Consider the following 17,718-nt stretch of genomic DNA (forward strand, 5'->3'; position numbering starts at 1 on the left):
AGTACCTTTAACCATGTTCAATAAAGGGGGACAATATGAAAGTGAAAAATATCCATCATAAAAATCCTCTATTTTCATCTGAATTTTTAAGGATTTACTTTGTACAGTCATAAAACTTTTGGAACTACATGCAAATTTTTGGGTCTATGTATGTATTTTTCTGATGGAGCTATAATAGCATTATGTTGGGACTTCCCTGGTGGCTCAGAGGGTAAAGAATCTGCCTGCAATGAGGGAGACCCAGGTTTGATCCCTGGGTCAAGATCCCCTGGAGAAGGGAATGGCTACCCACTCCAGTATTCTTGCCTGGAGAATTCCATGGATATAGGAACCTGGCAGGCTACAGCCCACAGGGTTGTAAAGAGTTAGACACCACTGAGAGGCTAAAACACACAAGTAAAAAAGGTTATGAATTTTCATATATGGATGGATTGTGGAATAAAGAACAAAGAAACCACAAGCAGAATATTTATACATTTATTTATAATGAAATTATGATCTAAATATTTACAACATATAGGAAACCAGAGGATACGTTTATACAAAGCCAGTCTGCAAAGTACTCAAATGTGCAAAAACGACAGTTCAGTATCTCAAACTACTCCTGGTTCAGCAGACTAGCTCCTTCACTTTCACACATCAATATTTGATACAAAAAAGTTCTTTTGGCAAAACCTGTAATGCCAAGAAAAAGGACAAGTTGCAATTTCAGTCACTAAGTCCACCATTTATTCCAAGCAGTCAAATCTCTCTATTTTCAGTTGCAACCAGTTCTCAGAGAGACAGACCACTGGATGTCATTTCTGTGATGAGTTCTGACCAGCTTTTGATCAAGTAATTTTCTCAGACTCAGTTGAAGACAAGGAGCTTAGACGGGCAGTAAAAACAGCAATGGTTATCTGAGACAAGAATGCCTGAAAGGTACCAGCTTTGACTCATCCCAATGGAAAAAAACCTTCAATATCCCAGGATTCAGCTATATCCAACAGTTTTGCATTAGTAATGCATTTGCATTTTCCAAAACAAAGAATCCAAAAAATGAAATAGGGATGAGGACTTTTTAGATTTAAATACTGAAAGGAAAGGATGGTCTTAAAATCATTTCCCCACTAATAAATAGTAAGGCTTTGTTTGGAACCAGTTATTATCAAAATTGACCACAGTAGTAAAATACAAACAAAACTTGCTTTATGTCAGAATAAGGGCTATTCATTTGGAAAAGGCTGGACCAGGTCAAGGGTATACTGGAATGACCCTGTTGAACAAGCACATTTCACCAACTGTTAAAAAGCTTGAGACAAATTTGTGATTCTAAGTAAATTTTAACAGATGCTATGCCACTGCAGAAATAAGGGTATTTTTTTTTTTAAAAAAAAGAATGGAAACCCTTTAAGAAAGGGAACGCTCATCACTGACTTTTTTTTCTTTTTCCCCATCACTGACTTCTGTAAAAGTCCAAGATGGTTCCCCGTACAGGCCCCAGAGTCTTATTATTAAATCAAATGCATGCATTATTGCTAGAGTCACCAAGGCTCAAATCTCTGCTCCACTGTTGCCTATGGAGCCATCCAGAATGGCATCTGTTGTTTAGCTCGTGGTTGTGATGAAGGATACTGATATCCCAAACTCCAGCCCTGTGGAAAACTACTTGCATTTTTATGACCTCCGTGTTCCTCCTCTTCGTCAGATGAATCTGCAGCATAAGCCACCAAGCCAAACCCCTTCTCTGTAGTCTTCATTTTCTTGACTGGATAATCTAGAAGAAAGAATAACCCCAACCCCATTCCCCACCAAGAAGAAAAAAAAAAGATAATACCATAAATTCGTTAATTAAAAAAAAAGATGTTAATTGTGGTTAGTTGGACACCATTTTGAGGTCACAGGGTCAATGGTCACCCAAAAACGTTGAAGATCACACGAAAAACAGCACCAGCATCAGCAAATGGGAATCCACCAGAACCATGTAAGAAAACAGAGAAAGAAAAAAGAAACACACACACAAAAAAAAAAAGAAAAAAAAAAAAAGGAAAGTTAGCAAGTAAGTCTCTGGAGTCTAATATTTCACCTTTAAAAAGTTAGAAGAAAAGAAAAAAAATGTACTTTCTTCTGTTCATTTTTATGACTATAGGCAAAGAAAAAAAAAAATCCCATTTATGGACCTCTCCAAATTTAGAGTTCTGAGATACTAAGAAGCAACATTTTAAAAAAGACACTGGTTGACCATTCCCAACCAATAAATAAGAGATATAAGGTGAGAGGTAGCTCAGCTCCCAACACAAAAGTCTTTTAAGTCTGCATCAGGTTACCTCCAGGTATTCAAACAACAAAGGCAACAAAATTTTGAAATGACCTACCAATCATTACTTTTTCCTAAATGTCACTGATGCTATGTATAAAATGTAAGTCGACTGACTCTTTTCTAGACACACGTCGGTTGAAAATAAAAGGCTGTGTAACTATATGATGTCCTTATAAACAAACAAACAAAAAAAAGTATTCTCATTAGCCAACAGATTATAGAGGTTGGATTAAACACCTGAATAAGTCAACCTGAATGAATATCAGATTAGAAAGCTAATAGCTTAAGACCAGTCTTAGCCATTTCCTTGCTCCCCCAGCTACACCTTACTTACCATGACTCCCTGTTAAAGTCCCAGACCCATTCCTTTCGTCAGACTCTGTTTTTATTCCAGTCACTGGAAAGGCTGGTGGAGGCATCAACTGCCTGTTAAAAGTTAAAAATAATTTTTCAGACACATTCAACCTTTCCAGTACATAAGAAATTGAATAACAATACAATCTGCAAATAAAAGTTCATTTTAACCATTAATTTCAACCCTTTCTACCTGACACCATTTTTTTCAAGCAATTATCAAGTTGTAAGATTAGGAAATTTCCTGGCAGTCCAGTGGCTAGGACCCAACGCTTTCACTACCAGTGCCCTGGGTTCAACCCCTGGTCAGGGAACTAAGAGGATCTCACATGCCATGCAGTGTGGCCAAAAACAAAAGTTGTAAGATTATAAGGATATAATAGAATGAGTAAATAAACAAATTAAAGTTGTAATAGGGAACTATATTTAACCTTATGGAATGCTCTCAAAGGGAAAAGAATCTGAAAAAAAAAATAGGTATGTATGTACAGCAAGTAAATCACTTTGTTGTACACTTAAAACTAATGCAACATTGTAAATAAACTATACATCAAAATAAAAGAAAAAAAAAAAGAGGTCTTTCCAATGCAGACTGTATTTGTCATGACCTGAAAGTAGCTGTCCCAGCTATTCGTTTGAATATGCCTTTGTATACTTTCAACTACCGTAAAACATGGTATATCCACTAATGGGATTTGCCAATCACAGTACATATTTCTAGGCAGTTTATAAAATGATGCATCAAGAATTAAACTATGAAAAAAAAGCAAAGTATGATATCCTTATGGAAAAAAACAGAGTGAATGAATATGAAAGAATGAACTGTTGTGATAAAAACCAGCTCCATCTTGTGAAGGCTAATGTAATATAGGAGAGGAGAATTCAAGCACTGGGTGACAGGCTGGACTCTCATTCAAGTACCTCCACCCATGATATTCTATGATTCTAAGTAACAAAAATGGTTTGATTGTGTAATACTTCTTTTACTGTCTATCCTTAGGAAAATGGCTAAGACACAGAGAAAAAAAATTAAGGCAGATACCTGAATAATCAAGTACTGAACTATTCAAGGCTGAGTATAAGTGATTCTAAGACTGTGTAAAGGATATCATCGTATTTTCCATTACCGCATCTATTACAATGAACAGGGAGATTATCTGATCCAAATATTTCATCTCAGTTTAACATGGGTGCTCGTAGCAACGATCATTATTCACATTAATGTTACAAAAAAAAAAGACATCTGAACATATCCATATAATTCTGTTCCAACTGACTTACCTGTCCCTCTCTCGCTCTTTGCCTGAGGAACTTGCCGGCTTCGATCCTGCACCTTCAATCTCATTCTGACTGGAGAAGCCTGTACCTAAATTAGTCATATGAATGGGTCCATGCTATGAGCAGAAAAATACAGTGGCATTAGCAAATCTACAACTGCCGTATTGACTTTAGCTCCTTAATGTAACTGTCAAGTGCCTCATCTTTCTGATAAACTGCAGTAAGCTGTACTACACAGCTCTCTGGGATTTGGAGTTAACTATACTCAAAGCACAGACTATCACTTTTCTCTGTAGGACTTGGCCAGAGATTTTGTGCTTCATTATGCTATGTCTTTATGTTTTCAATTATCTATGACTTAACTGGTTTGTATAAATCTAGTTATAAACTACAAAAATGCTCCAAAGAATGTCTGGTTCAAAGAATGCTTCAGAGGATTCTGGCAAAAGTACTTCTCCGGATAAAAGAAGACCGTACCAAAATTATGTATTTTAATAATCTAAAAAGACTCATCAGTGAATGAGTTTATAATCACATCCATGCACAGAATCACTGCATTTCTGGCTATCATTTTTTCAGGGGTGTAGGAATTGGAGAATTACACCACCCTCTTGTTTAGCAGGGAGAAAAAGAACAGTGCCAAGGTTTTAAATACAAACCATATATTGGTAGAGTAACAGTTCTTCCCTACTCATTTCACTACAAGCTGTAAGAGGCTTTCAAGAGTCTGCTGTATAAAGAGGAAGTGCAGAATTTTACAGAACTTCCAGATGCTAGTCATAGGAGACTTCTCTCTAGGTGGAGAGCTCTGTATTCTCTTATCTCCCTGACCCAAAAACAAAACCCACCCAAAGGGAATCACTCTTGGTTTAACTTAATCCCTAAGGATAAGTATCTTATTTAAATGGATTCCAGAATGCAGAAATCCTAGTATTGGGAGGACAGTTGACACAGATGTGAACTTATCTTTCTTTAAAGGGAGAATACAGTAAGATAAGATGAGATAAGTAAGATAGGATATTTTATTTAACCTGGTATCCAAGAAGTCCAGATTCTCGTTCATCTGGTAGCTCCTCTGTGAATCGCCTCTTCTGTGCCTGGGGTTGACTTGGGAGTGGGGGCTGGGGCTGGGGTGGGGGCTGGGGGCCGGCAGGCAAGGCAGTTTTGACAGGAGCAGCAGGAATAAAAGGCCCACTCATCGGACTCTGGGACCAAAACAAACCAAGGAGGAAAAAGTGTGAGAATGCCCAACTAACAAATAACTAAAGGATGTTTACAACATACTTTAGTGATCAATATGATGCATGTACATCCTTCATCTTCTGGTCCTGAGTTTCCTTCAAGTATAATTTGGTAACAGTATCACCTAGTCTTCCTACCTTCATGGCAGCTAACATGAAATTGAAAGTTTTGAACTCTCAGGAAAAACCTGCTGCACATTTTTGCCATCAGGAGCAAACATGATCATGAACAAACAATAGACACTCCAGTCACTTACTTAGTTCAGAAGTTCAAGCAAGAACATTCTCTTATTTAAAGCCCTTTAATCAATGTAATTAGCTCTTTCTGGATCATAAATGCTGCCAAGGCTTGTGTGGCAAATACAACTTCATCTATCATTTCCATGGATAAACTATGTCAAGAACAAGTATAATAGTTTTAAGAGGTTGTTCCGAAAAGGAAAAGATATATTAGATAAAACAAGCACTTCTAAAAGGAAAACTTTCATTCATAACAGCTAATATTTATTGACTGCTTACTTAATCCTTGCAACTCTGGATTATAATGATTATGCCATTTTATATATAAAGAAAACTAGAGCCTGGATAGATTAAGTTCTCTGCCAAGATGACATAGCTCAAAAATGGGGAAGCATCATGGACCCTGCCAGTCTATCTCTAAACCCATACTCTTAACCATTCTGCTATATTGCTTCCCAATTACAAGAGAATGTGGCTCAAAGCTGCAGAACTATAGCTCTGCCTAAATATAAGGTAATATAATTATGACTAAGGGACCACAAACAGAATTGAGTTCATAAGCCCATTTTTGGTTTCACACTGTTCAACCGCTTTCAGTGCTCACAGCCCACAGGTAGGGACTGGGCAATGGTTCGAGGCTGTTTTCTCTGGCATGGGTACACTATGAGAGGCCCACAGAGGAGGACCTACCATAAATCCATTACCATGCTTTCATTAGTCTTTCCCCTGCCTCTAAGAAGAAGGGTACATAATCTAAACGAGCTGGCTACTTATTCTTTTCCTAAAATTCTACTTTCCTAGCTTGAGAAATATATACCAGCATTTATAATCCTTTCATTAAGGAAGCTCGCATACCTCTTGGCCTAGAACACCTGTATATGATATATTTCTTCTAAGATTAGCAAATCAGTTCCTATCATTTAGACAAATGCGGTATGCCAGCCCTAATCTGTGAGAACTTTAACACTGCAAAGCCCAGGACAGGTAAACTATGATTCTTGCCTGCTATCTGTTTTTGTAAATCAAGTTATTGGAACATGGTCATGCTCATCCATTTCCTAGTGTAGAAATGGCTTTTCCGCTACAGCAAGAGCACAGTAGTTATGGCAGAAACTGTATGGCCCACAAAGTCTAAAATATTTATCTTCCAGCCCTTCGTGAAAAGCTCGACAACTTGTGCTCTGAAGTAGTATTTGGTGGCAAAAGTCATAAAACTGTAAACTTTAGGATAAATATACACATGTACACACTATTCCAAAGTATTGAGGTAGTTCGATGGTGGGAACACAGGAAGAAACACCTCGAATTTCAGTTGCTTCCGAATAATACCAGCACCTTTCCACCCCGTCCCTGCCCCAATTTTTCCTATTTCATATCCTGGCAACCTACCTGTCCAGTGCTAGCTGGAGGCTGCACTTGTGTTATCGGGTATTGTGTTGGCACAGGTGGAACTCCAGTGGGTAATGCTGGCAAGACTCCAGGTGCCAAAGAAACAGCTGGTGGCACTATACTTGGTACTCCATAAGGAGGTTGAACTGGCTGCTGAGGAGGGGGAACAACAGGGTAACCAGACTGATAGCCATTGGATGGATAATATGGTGGCTGAGGAGGGACACTACTTATAGCAGAGGGTTGTGTATAGCCTGAGGGGGAAGAAAAAAAGTGTTTAATCAGCTGCAGCAGAATGAGACATTTTAGCTGAATATTAAACTTAATCTCTAGGGAAGAAAACTACTGAGGCACAAATGGCTTTCCAAATTACCCTAAGTTAAAGTGAATATTATTAGTGCCCTGGCACAGTTCCTTTAACTTCGAGTATCTTACTTTATTCATTAATATCACTACCAAAATATTTCTTTTTACCACTTCAAGACATACACACCTGGTAAAGGTACAGCAGTATTGATCTGGTTCACAAATCTAGAGTATTCAGCGTGAACCTGGAAAGTGAAGGGGAACAGATCAATATGGAACAGTCTCAACTCACTCAGTACATATGAGGATATGTGATTCTAGGATCAAAGCAAATTAGAAGCCAAAACATTTCCATCAATGTTTCAGTCAAATTTATTAGACTCGTTTAATCTAAATTTGGGGGCCTTCCAGGGAGTTCAGTGGTAAAGAATTCACCTGCCAATGCAGAAGACACGGGTTAGATTCCCTGGTTCAGAGATTCCCTGCAGGGGGAATGGCAACCTACTCCAGTATTCTTGCTGGGAGAATCCCACGGACAGGAGTCTGGTGGGCTGCAGTCCACGGGATCACCAAGGGTCAAACACAACTGAGCGCACACACACTCTTAATTTTAATAAGGCACACCACTAAATTACTAACCCAGGTTTGGGGAACAAGAGACATGGACATCAGGAGCACCCTAAGTGAAGTGAAAGTCGCTCAGTTATGTCTAACTCTTTGTGACCTCATGGACTACGGGAATTCTGCAGGCCAGGATACTGGAGTGGGTAGCCTTTCCCTTCTCCAGGGGATCTTCCCCAACCCAGGGATCGAACCGGGGTATCCCACATTAGGGAAGCAATTTGAGTGGAGCATCCTAACCACCCCCCAACTTGACCCAATTCTAGGGTAGAAAATCATTCACAGAACCACAGAAATTAATCAGTTAAGATATTTCTAAGTTTTCTGTTTAACTGTAGAGAAATCATTCATTCTTTTATTTAGTGGGTAATTTGCTCTCAAGGAGCTCATCGTTTAATGGTTTATTACCTCTTCCATCTAGTTCTTCATTATAAGGATCTTACTAAGTCCAACTTTGTTGCTACTTAGTAAGTACAACAAAGAAAACGATGAGGAACTGGTCAAGGAAGTTATATGAAACAAGGGTTGGTAAGTCAGGTTACCTTGCAAAAGCAAAGGAAATAACAGCTTCATCCTGAGATGCCTGATACCAATTTCTTAAATTACCAAATAACACAAGATTGAACATATTCAACCCCTCGAACCTGATTTCCTTTAGGTGCTATAAAAAACCTATGGTTTAACTTCTGATTATTTGATTACAGAATAAACAGAATGGACAGCCAAAGAAGCCCAAAGGATACCGCAAAGGATGACTGGCTTCCAACTGTGATAACTCAACCCACCTCATCTAAAGCTAATATTAAATTTGGAATTCAGATCATAAACAACCTGACCAGGATTAATAGTGGTTATTTAAGTAACTGACAACACTGAGACTGTATGATACTATATAGTGGATATATCATACTGAAACAGCTCCTGAAGAAGAAATTCAAGTCAACAGTGACCCTGACTAGGGGAGTCTGACTTCCGTACAGAGAGTATCAGTTGCTGGAATGGTGCAGTAGTTTGAAGTGTTGTTCCAACCCCCTACCAAATTTATGTCTGCCAAGAACACTAGAATATGACCTCGTTTGGCAACAAGAAGGTCTTTACAGATGGAGATCATTAAGTTGCAGTCATGCTGGATTAGAGTGGACTGTAAAATCAAATCTCCTCCTTCTTATGAGAAGAGGTAAGAGAGACACAGGAAAGGCCAGGTGAAGACGGAGGCAGAGTTAAGCTGACACAAGGCAAAGAATGCCAAGGACTGCAGGTTAATTATTAACAAGCTAGTTGAGAGGAATGGAATGGATTCTCCCTCGGAGCCTTCAGAAGGAACCTAGGCTTGCCCACACCTTGATTTTGGACTTCTGGCTTCCTGAACTAAGAGAGAATAAAGGTCTGTTGTTTTAAGTCATCTGGTTTGTGGGAATTTGATATGGGAGGCCTAGGAAACACATACAGGTAGAAAAATAGCTAAGACACAGTCCAAGACGGCAGTAGATCTTCTAAATGAGTTTCAGACAGATAAATATAACTTACTGTTTGCAAGAGATTCTCACAGAGCTTCTTGGCAGCAGCTAGGCCTTCTGGTTTGGGATGACTGTAAAGACGTAAGAACCAATAAATTTGAAAGAAAGAAAAAGAAAAGATACAGAATTCTTCTTTGTATGCTGTTTTCTAAATGCAGTATAGTCAATGTAGCACAAATCTAAGTTTCTGAATATCACAAAACAGAAACACAAAAATAGTCCGTAAGCCCTTCAAGATATAACTAGTATCATTACCACAAATGTTATAGTCTCCTTCTTTGAGTAATGGTATTTCTTAATATAAACAAAACCTATTTAAAGATCACTAATTTTTAAATGTATTGTCGTAGGTTTAAATGAAAGTTATTTCAGGCTTACTGCAGCTCATTTTATGATCACAGACTCTTTAAAACCCAAAGATGTAAATACTAAAAAAATCCAATCACACCTCTACTTCAGTTTTTATTAACTAATTACAAAGTGATTACTGCTATTATTTACTTAAGTTCCTAATGCTACTACTTATTAAGCTCATATTCTCTTGCTCCTCTTGAGTCATTTCTGCCTGTACTGATCAGCTGACAAGCATCCAAATGTCCTTGGCTCTATCTATCCATACCTGATGTAAATGTACATAGGTTCAAAAGCTTCTCGGCCAGATGCTGGCTCAATGCAGCCTGAGCCTTTCCCTCGTAGGAAGACTTTGGCACCTGTTTCAATCTGAATGTGCTGCAAATAGGTGCAGCCTGGACCTTCCACTTTCTCCTTGACATTAAAAGTGGGCACAGCATGTTCAAGACCCACGAATAATTTATCTTGAACATAATGCATCTGCAGAAGAACAGAATATCTCTAATTAAAACAGAATACATAAATAAATCCTAAAAATGAAAATTATTAGGCAAAATACTTTAATCCTCCAGATATTTTCAATCACTTCCAGAATAAAGACCCCCCTGTAATTCCTACCATGAACCTAAAAATAAACCCTATCAAGTTGCTTAATTTAAACACAAACTACATATTCCATGTACATACCTACAACATTAACATCTTACTCTGTTCAGAGAAATCTATTTAAGAAGCGAAAACCCAAGATTCAATACTGAGTAAGTAAATCCACTTACTGTATAAGAAATAGCAAAGACAGTCTCCTGTAAAGCTGGAGTAGAGTGTCGGGTAGTACAGTCAACCCTGTGATATTCTATAACACACGGAGGGCTGCTCTCTCCAACCCTTTTTTTCTAGGAGGATTGTATCAGCAGAGTCTTGCTTCATCAGACTCAGCCTTCTTAGTCCTCCAGTTAAGTTTACTAATTTAAACCATACCACTGACTTCAAAATGCACAACACGTGTACTCTTCGCTCTAACAGTCCCTTCGCTATGTCAACCACAAACTGGCACTTGCCGTGCATGCTTGCCATCTCCCTCTGCAAGGATTAAATCATGTGCTGCTGCCACTGCTGAACTTCAGTACCTTCTGAAAGGCGTTCAGGGTGGAAAATAGAAATGAGGCACTCTTGCACTCCCAGAAAACTGGTAGGACAGGTTTTCAAATAGCTAGCTATTCTCAAGAGCTGATTCTATGAGTCTAATTTTTATATCTCCTTGTACCTAGAAAAGCACTAAAATCCTTCATGGTGATGACTATTTCTTGTGACTAGAAGAAGCAAGAACTTTCTAAAAAATAAACATGCTTAATTACATGTACCCTCACTTTACCAAAATCACATATATACTGCCCTTCCCCTCTATCTCTCTGGAATAGTCTCTGAGAATTATCTGAGGCACTATCTCCCGGGCCACCGCTGTCATACTAGCCCAAATAAAACTTAACTCTCAACTCTCATGTTATGCATTTTTTTTTTTTAAAGTTGACATCTAGAATGTATCATTATAAAGAGATGTGTGTTCAGATGTTCACGACCTCTCGGTAACCTAGATGGTCCATTAATAGGATTATCAATGGGGGTAACTTTTAGGTTGGAGCTTCAGGGTTTTATTTTTTTCTTCATACTCCCTATAGTATTTGGCATATATCATTTTTACAGCAACGATAACACTGTTAATGACCTCTCCATAAAACATACCCCTGACTGGAAGGGAGGCTTCTGGCTAACAGCTGGAGACAGCTGTGCAATGGGTGCTGGCTGGTGATAGACAGTGACTGTTGCACCATTAAAAGTTGGACTTGTCCCTGTGGCAGCTTTGACTACTCCATTGGTAATGATTTCTTTGATTCGGTTTACAGCTCCTAGGGAAAAACACAGACAGTAAGGTACTACACTCAAGAAATGAACGAACAGATAAGCAACAACGATAAACACAGGCCAATCCTCAGTTACTTGTGTTTTTAATCCATTTTATAGATTACCCAAATATATTCATGAGTAGTTCTTTATCATAAAGAAGAGTTAAAACAGCCACCAGGACCAAACAGTTTGCCAACTTATTACATACAACACTTTGCTCTTCACAAAAAGCAGTATGCGAGTCAAAACAATTACTTACTGTCCACTAATTCCCGTGTCTGGCCCTGAACATGAAGATACAATGGACGATCCCTATAAAGAGAAATATTAAAATGATGACAGCGAGCTGGTCACAACCAAAGGGGTCAAATGGGTCACCAAACCTAATCTGTTATCACTCAAATGTTTCTAAATAAGTAAAGGAGACCATATACATGAAAATGGCTGTTGCTAGTTAAATTTCTAAGAACACGGTTTTATAGCTGGCGAATGAATACTTGCTGGCTGCTTAAAGTAAATGGGGCCACACAGGGATCAAATATGCTCTTCTAGGCTCATGAACATTAATCTCTAGTCTTCTGGATAACCCAGTGTTTGAGAACAGCATTTCTTTCTGCTGGCTGTCTAGTAAGTTATGGACAAATGGGCTCTAGGCTATCCAACCTGATGTGCCAAGGGTGGTGGCATATATATATACACATGCATATTTCTTTAAAGGTTCACACCCAACTGAGAAGACTCGTTAAGACTCTCAACATAACATGGGGCTTCCTTGGTGGTTCAGTGGTTAAGACTATGCCTGCCAGAACGGAGGACATCCCTGGTCTGGGAAGATTCCACACACTGCAGAGCAACGAAGCTGGTGGGCAGCAACTACTGAAGCCCACACAGGCAGAACCCATGTTCTGCAACATGAGAAGCCACCACAATGAGAAGCCCATGCTCCACAACAAAGAGTAGCTCCTGCTTGCTGCAACTAGATTAAAGTCCAACGAAGACCCAATACAGCCAAAAACAAACACATTCTTAACAAAACCAAACCATAAACTCACTTAAATTGTGATAATAATAAAGAAAGTGATCAACAACCATACTAATAAAAAGCTGTAGGCAAAACATAACTGTTTAAAGAAAAAAATGTTTAAAACAGCAACCAGCACATATGCAAGGTTAAAATACAGTTTTAGCCTGGGGTAGAGAGCAAATTTTGCCTCCTAATTATATTTAGTTTAAGCCAATATGAAAAATGTTGCACTGCCTGAATATCTGCCCTCAAAAACTGGATAATGGAAGTAATGAAACTGAACTAAGATGAAACCTTTATATGGACAACTTACAACCTATAATCATCACAGTGGTAATAAGGAATCTGATAAAAGGATTTTTCTAAAAGGGAGATTATGACAAAGTAGGAACCCACTTGTTAGGGGAAATATTTCCATAGAAAAAAATTTAGATATACAGCAAATATTAACAACTACTGTCTTCTTTCACAGTTTAGTCTAATTTATTTCCTCCAGGTAAAAGCACTAATTGTCAAGTAAAAAACCAAACAGCAAAAGAAACAGCTGCCAATACTTCTTACATCTGTTTTGAGATGTCTCAAATTCTGTTATAAAGTGAGTGAGCGCACATGTGCCTGTGTATAGCTACTAACCAAACATGCACACATATTCCCTACAAATGACAAATATGAAGCTAATGTGAGTCCTATGTCCAACTCTTCCCAAAGTATAGGATACACATACATACCCTGGTCCTACTTTGGCCTTCTCCTCAGTTGTCATGAACCTCCCTCGAGTTGACACTGCAGCCCCACTAAGTCGGCTGATCTAAAAAGCAAACAATGCATTAGATGATTTGGCAATTCACTGAGGTCAATGACAGGCAGCAGGATATAGATTTTCCCCATTCATTCACTCCATCAATATGTAGGAGTGAGTTCTCTCCTGTTATCTTGAAATTTTAACTCAAACTAATTCAAGGAATCCACCCCTATCTGTTTATCTTCACAAGGAAGTTCTTCCAGTCAAACCCAATCCTGACTTTGCAGACCCAAAACCACTAATAAAAATCTGACAGTACACCCAACCACCACCTTCCCCACAGAGGCCCCACATCTCCATACCTCATCTTGGGTCTGTCCTCGGGTCAGCAAGTTCCTACACGTGAGAGGCACATCGTTGATCTCTACTTCAGCCACAACCAGGTCATCCTTGCTTTTATTGCTAGTTAGGCCTTTGCCAGGGGCCTGAAGCTGTAACAGGAGAAATTACATTAAAAAGTTCATATGACGAAATAATCTCTTTGCTGTTCAATTTAAAACTACACTTTCCCAAGTGCCACTAACTCCTTACCGATCCCCCCTCCCCCAAGCAAACACACCTGGAAATATTCCCTGGTCATTCGTCATCAACAAAATAAAAAGCAAACAAAACCTCCATAAAATGACACCAAGTACAGTCAATTTACTTGAAGGCCATCGTTAGATATCTTTGTAACCTTGGCCCTGTGTGCATTTTTATGACCATATGATTACAGAAACGCTATGGACTAAAAGCTGCAATCTCCAAAAGGAAAATTAAAGGCCAAGTTATGATGCTTTACTGCTCAATTAGATAGCTACAGGTGTAGTAAAATATAGGGTAGAGTCGAGTCCATGCACAACCTGAGTCCAACTACTCATACATATCTGTGTAACAGAAAGCTGCCTGTGTGCCAACACTAGGGTCACAATGTGACCTACACAACACAAAAAAATTCTATTCCTACAGAAACCTCAGAAATCCTTAAATTGTATCCAGTTCACATCCCATTACTCACTTAAGGAAGAACAAAGAGAATGAATGAAAAGACAAGTAAGATTCTGAAACCTGACTGTTCTCTCTCAATTTAAACTACGGGCAAATCCACGACACTGTAAAATCAACTACAATATAAAGTAAAACGGAAAAAAATGCTGTACAGCAGAAAGTAGCATAACTTTGTAAATCAACTATAATTTTAAAAAGTTAATAAAATTTAAAAAAATTTTAAATGAACTACAGGGAATTCCCTGGTGGTCTAGTGGTTAGGATGCCAAACTTTCACTGCTGAGGGCCTGAGTTTAATCCCAGGCTGGGGAATTAAGAGCCCACAAGCTATGTGACATGGCCCCCTAAAATAATAAAAAATAAACTACAGGCAACTCCAGATAGCTGAATTTGAGTGTTATCTCAAAAGTTTTAACCTCAAGATAGCCTCCCCCAATCCTTAGTTGCCGTGGACAGCACGAGGAAGGTAAAATACAGATTATTTATTTGCACATTAGGTATTTTAAAAATGCGGAAGCAAACTAACTCAACAATATCCCTCTTCCTTTACTGACTTTCAAAATGCATTCACACACCTGTCTCACTGAATCCTTATGCCTTTAAAGGTGCGGATCAGTGTTGTCCAACAGAACTTTCTGTTTTCCACTTGCCAGTCCGATATGGGTGTCACCATCCACACGTCGACTGAACACTTGAAATGTGGCTAACATAACCAAGAAACTAAATCTTAACATTTACAACCAGTAACTGGGGCTTCTAGGTTTCATACGTAGGTATTCTGATTCTAAATCCAGTATTCGTGCACCATGCTGCCTTCTGCTGGGTTCAATCACCATTTTAGAGATTACTTTTTTTAGAAGAAAAAATGAGTCCAAATGAGTAACATCAATATTAATAATCTTAACATTCAAGCATCCATCTCCATCAATGTGCTTTTAGTATTTTCTTCTAGATTTTACAAATAAACAATTGACTCACACTATCTTTTCAAACCAAAAAATACAATGAATAACAAACTTCCAATTCGCTAAAAGTTTTCGCCAAATCCACAGAACTCAAGCATTAAAACATCCACCCAGCTTCTGGCCTACTGATAGATATTATCTATTGACAAACTGGAAGGCTGAAGAATTGCATTTTCTTTCTCCCCCTAGCCCACCCAGCTTTATTGAAGTACAACTGACAAAACTGTAAACATTTAAGGTGTACAATTTTACATTTTGATATATATATATACACATACAGTATGAAATTACCACAAACACTAATTAACATGAGTTAATCATCACATGAGTTACGTTTTCAAGTAGAACTCTTCATATGTATCAAGGAAAGCAATTTTAATTAAACCAAAATAATTGTTTTTCACATGAAAACTACAATGGAATGGGCTGTCTTGGAACAAACTGAATTCTCCAACTCCAAACAAAAGCTAAATACCCAGAGTCTGAGGGGACACTGAAGTGAGACATCTGCGTCTGCCATTTACAGATTTAAGACAAGTTAACTTTCCATTCATGAACCTAATTTTCCATATCTATAAAGTGGTGACAATACTCTACCCCATACTTGTCGCAAGGTTGCTTTTTCCCCAAACACAAAGCTTGCATTCTAGCAATATAAACAGAACTGTACCCCTTATTCTATAGGAAAATTCTTGCATTCTCCAGCAAGATAAAGGCTTCAAAGTTCAGATCCATTTCAGTTGTAAGCTTCTAATTATAACAAAGATTTTATAAAACGACCAAATAATTTCCTAATTTGTATGAAAACAGCAAAACAACTCACATATCAATTAATCATCTTAGTTCATGTTTAACTGCACTTCAGTTAGGCGGTCATTAGTTATCTGAATCTACAGCTTTTTAACTCCACACGACAATTTAAACCACGCGATTTATCTGAATTTCTCTTCTGACTTCAGGGAAAACGTACATGTTATCAAAAAACATATTACACCACTGCCTTAGATAATTATGACTTCCCTGGTGGCTCAGACAGTAAAGCATCTGCCTACAATGCGGGAGATCCGGGTTCAATCCCTGGGTCGGGAAGATCTCCTGGAGAAGGGAATGGCAACCCACTCCAGTATTGTTATATACATAGAACTTAAGCGGAACTAAGTGAACTAAGTTCAATCAAACTGCCTCCTAAAACCAAATCACAAGATATCATCAAATACGTTTCAAATATAAGTTATCTTTAATTACTGTATCCCTGTTTTCTCTTTCATTCATCCAAATTATTGGGAGATTACAAGATTACAAAATAACCCCCATTAATATTGCAATTAGCAGAGTCGCCTCAACTTCCAATACCTTCTCAGCAGCATTCTGAGTTGGTTTCAGCTTTCCTTTGGCCATGAGCATGGCATTGATCTTGGCCGCCACAGCGGCAGCAGCGTCCAAGGCTCCAGAGGGTGCAGCTGTGGAGCCCCCCGGGCTTCCTCCACTACTGGTAACCTCCCCACCTGGGGTCGCCGGTGGCAAAAACAGAAGCGGGGCTGGAGCTGGTTGGTCCCATTTGCTGCGGCGCCTACGGAAGTAAAAGAAAAAACATTAGGCCCCATCAAAGCTTTCAGTTATATTTTTCTCCCCTTACGACACCTTAACACGCTATTTTCCCGTATCACGTTCCCTTTACAATTCCGACTCTCCTATCAGAAATGGAATTACCGTCTCTCCTTAGAACTACTGCAACATTTCCCCAAATACTTCTTCCAACCTCGTTCCAGAATCTACTTCCTTTCTCCTCCGTCATCCCTAGTAAGATTCCACTCTGTCCCATACGTCCTCGTCTCCGCCTCCCCCTTAGTTCGGCCTTCCCGAAGTCCCTGCTTTTCTCCTCCTTCTGATCCCCGCCGGCCTTTTCCAGGGACTCCAGGCCTGCTCACCACCCTTCGCCCCAAAAGTCCGGCCCTCCAATGTGTCCACTTCCCACCTCAGGGCCCTGCCACCCATACGCTGCTTCCCATGATCCCTCTGCCTCTCCTGCTCCCCACGCTCCCTGAGATGCCCTCTCCCGCGAAGCTTTACCCGCCGGCTCCAGGATGTGTCGCGCTCCCCGCGGACATGGCGACCGGGTCTGATCAACCACCCGCCAACTACTCCACTACCACCTTCCCGTCACTTCCGCCCCCAACGCCCTTACGCAAAGCCTCTTCCGGTCGTGAGGCAAAGCGGTTCCGGTGTAAACGTCTATTCCTATTGGACTCTGATTTCAAGGCATCTGGAGTTGTGGGAGCCTCTAGGGTGTGACCTTCCTGCTTGCGCCTTGCCCTTGAAAAAGATGGCTGTTAAACCTCATCTTCAGGAAGAATTGGGGCAAGGAGAATTCATCTTTGCTGTGGGCAAGTTGGTAGCCTAGAAGACAATACGCATGAGTCAGGGAATTAAACAGATTTTTAC

General features: G+C 39.3%; 1 protein-coding gene across 4 annotated transcripts; it reads right to left on the reverse strand.

Moving 5' to 3' along the window:
* On the reverse strand, positions 458-17,458 carry KIAA0907 (KIAA0907 ortholog). 4 transcript variants are annotated; one of them, XR_001297548.2, is made up of 14 exons: positions 17,347-17,458; positions 16,630-16,846; positions 13,627-13,755; positions 13,251-13,330; positions 11,758-11,810; positions 11,337-11,500; positions 9,865-10,076; positions 9,256-9,316; positions 7,295-7,352; positions 6,802-7,055; positions 4,963-5,136; positions 3,935-4,019; positions 2,634-2,725; positions 458-1,756 (listed from the first exon to the last, which is right to left on the reverse strand). XR_001297548.2 is itself a non-coding variant. In XM_005677368.3 (14 exons), the coding sequence occupies exons 1-14, from the start codon at positions 17,382-17,384 to the stop codon at positions 1,557-1,559; spliced, it is 1,845 nt and encodes a 614-aa protein (XP_005677425.1). In that variant the 5' UTR covers positions 17,385-17,458; the 3' UTR covers positions 462-1,556. The 4 variants fall into 4 exon arrangements, 2 of the variants coding, with proteins under 2 accessions (XP_005677426.1, XP_005677425.1); XM_005677368.3 differs by having other exon boundaries at positions 462-1,756; positions 3,935-4,047; XR_001297549.2 differs by having other exon boundaries at positions 1,589-1,756; positions 6,802-6,954.

Source organism: Capra hircus, chromosome 3 (assembly GCF_001704415.2).
Source record: "Capra hircus breed San Clemente chromosome 3, ASM170441v1, whole genome shotgun sequence".
Classification (NCBI taxonomy): Eukaryota; Metazoa; Chordata; class Mammalia; order Artiodactyla; family Bovidae; genus Capra; species Capra hircus.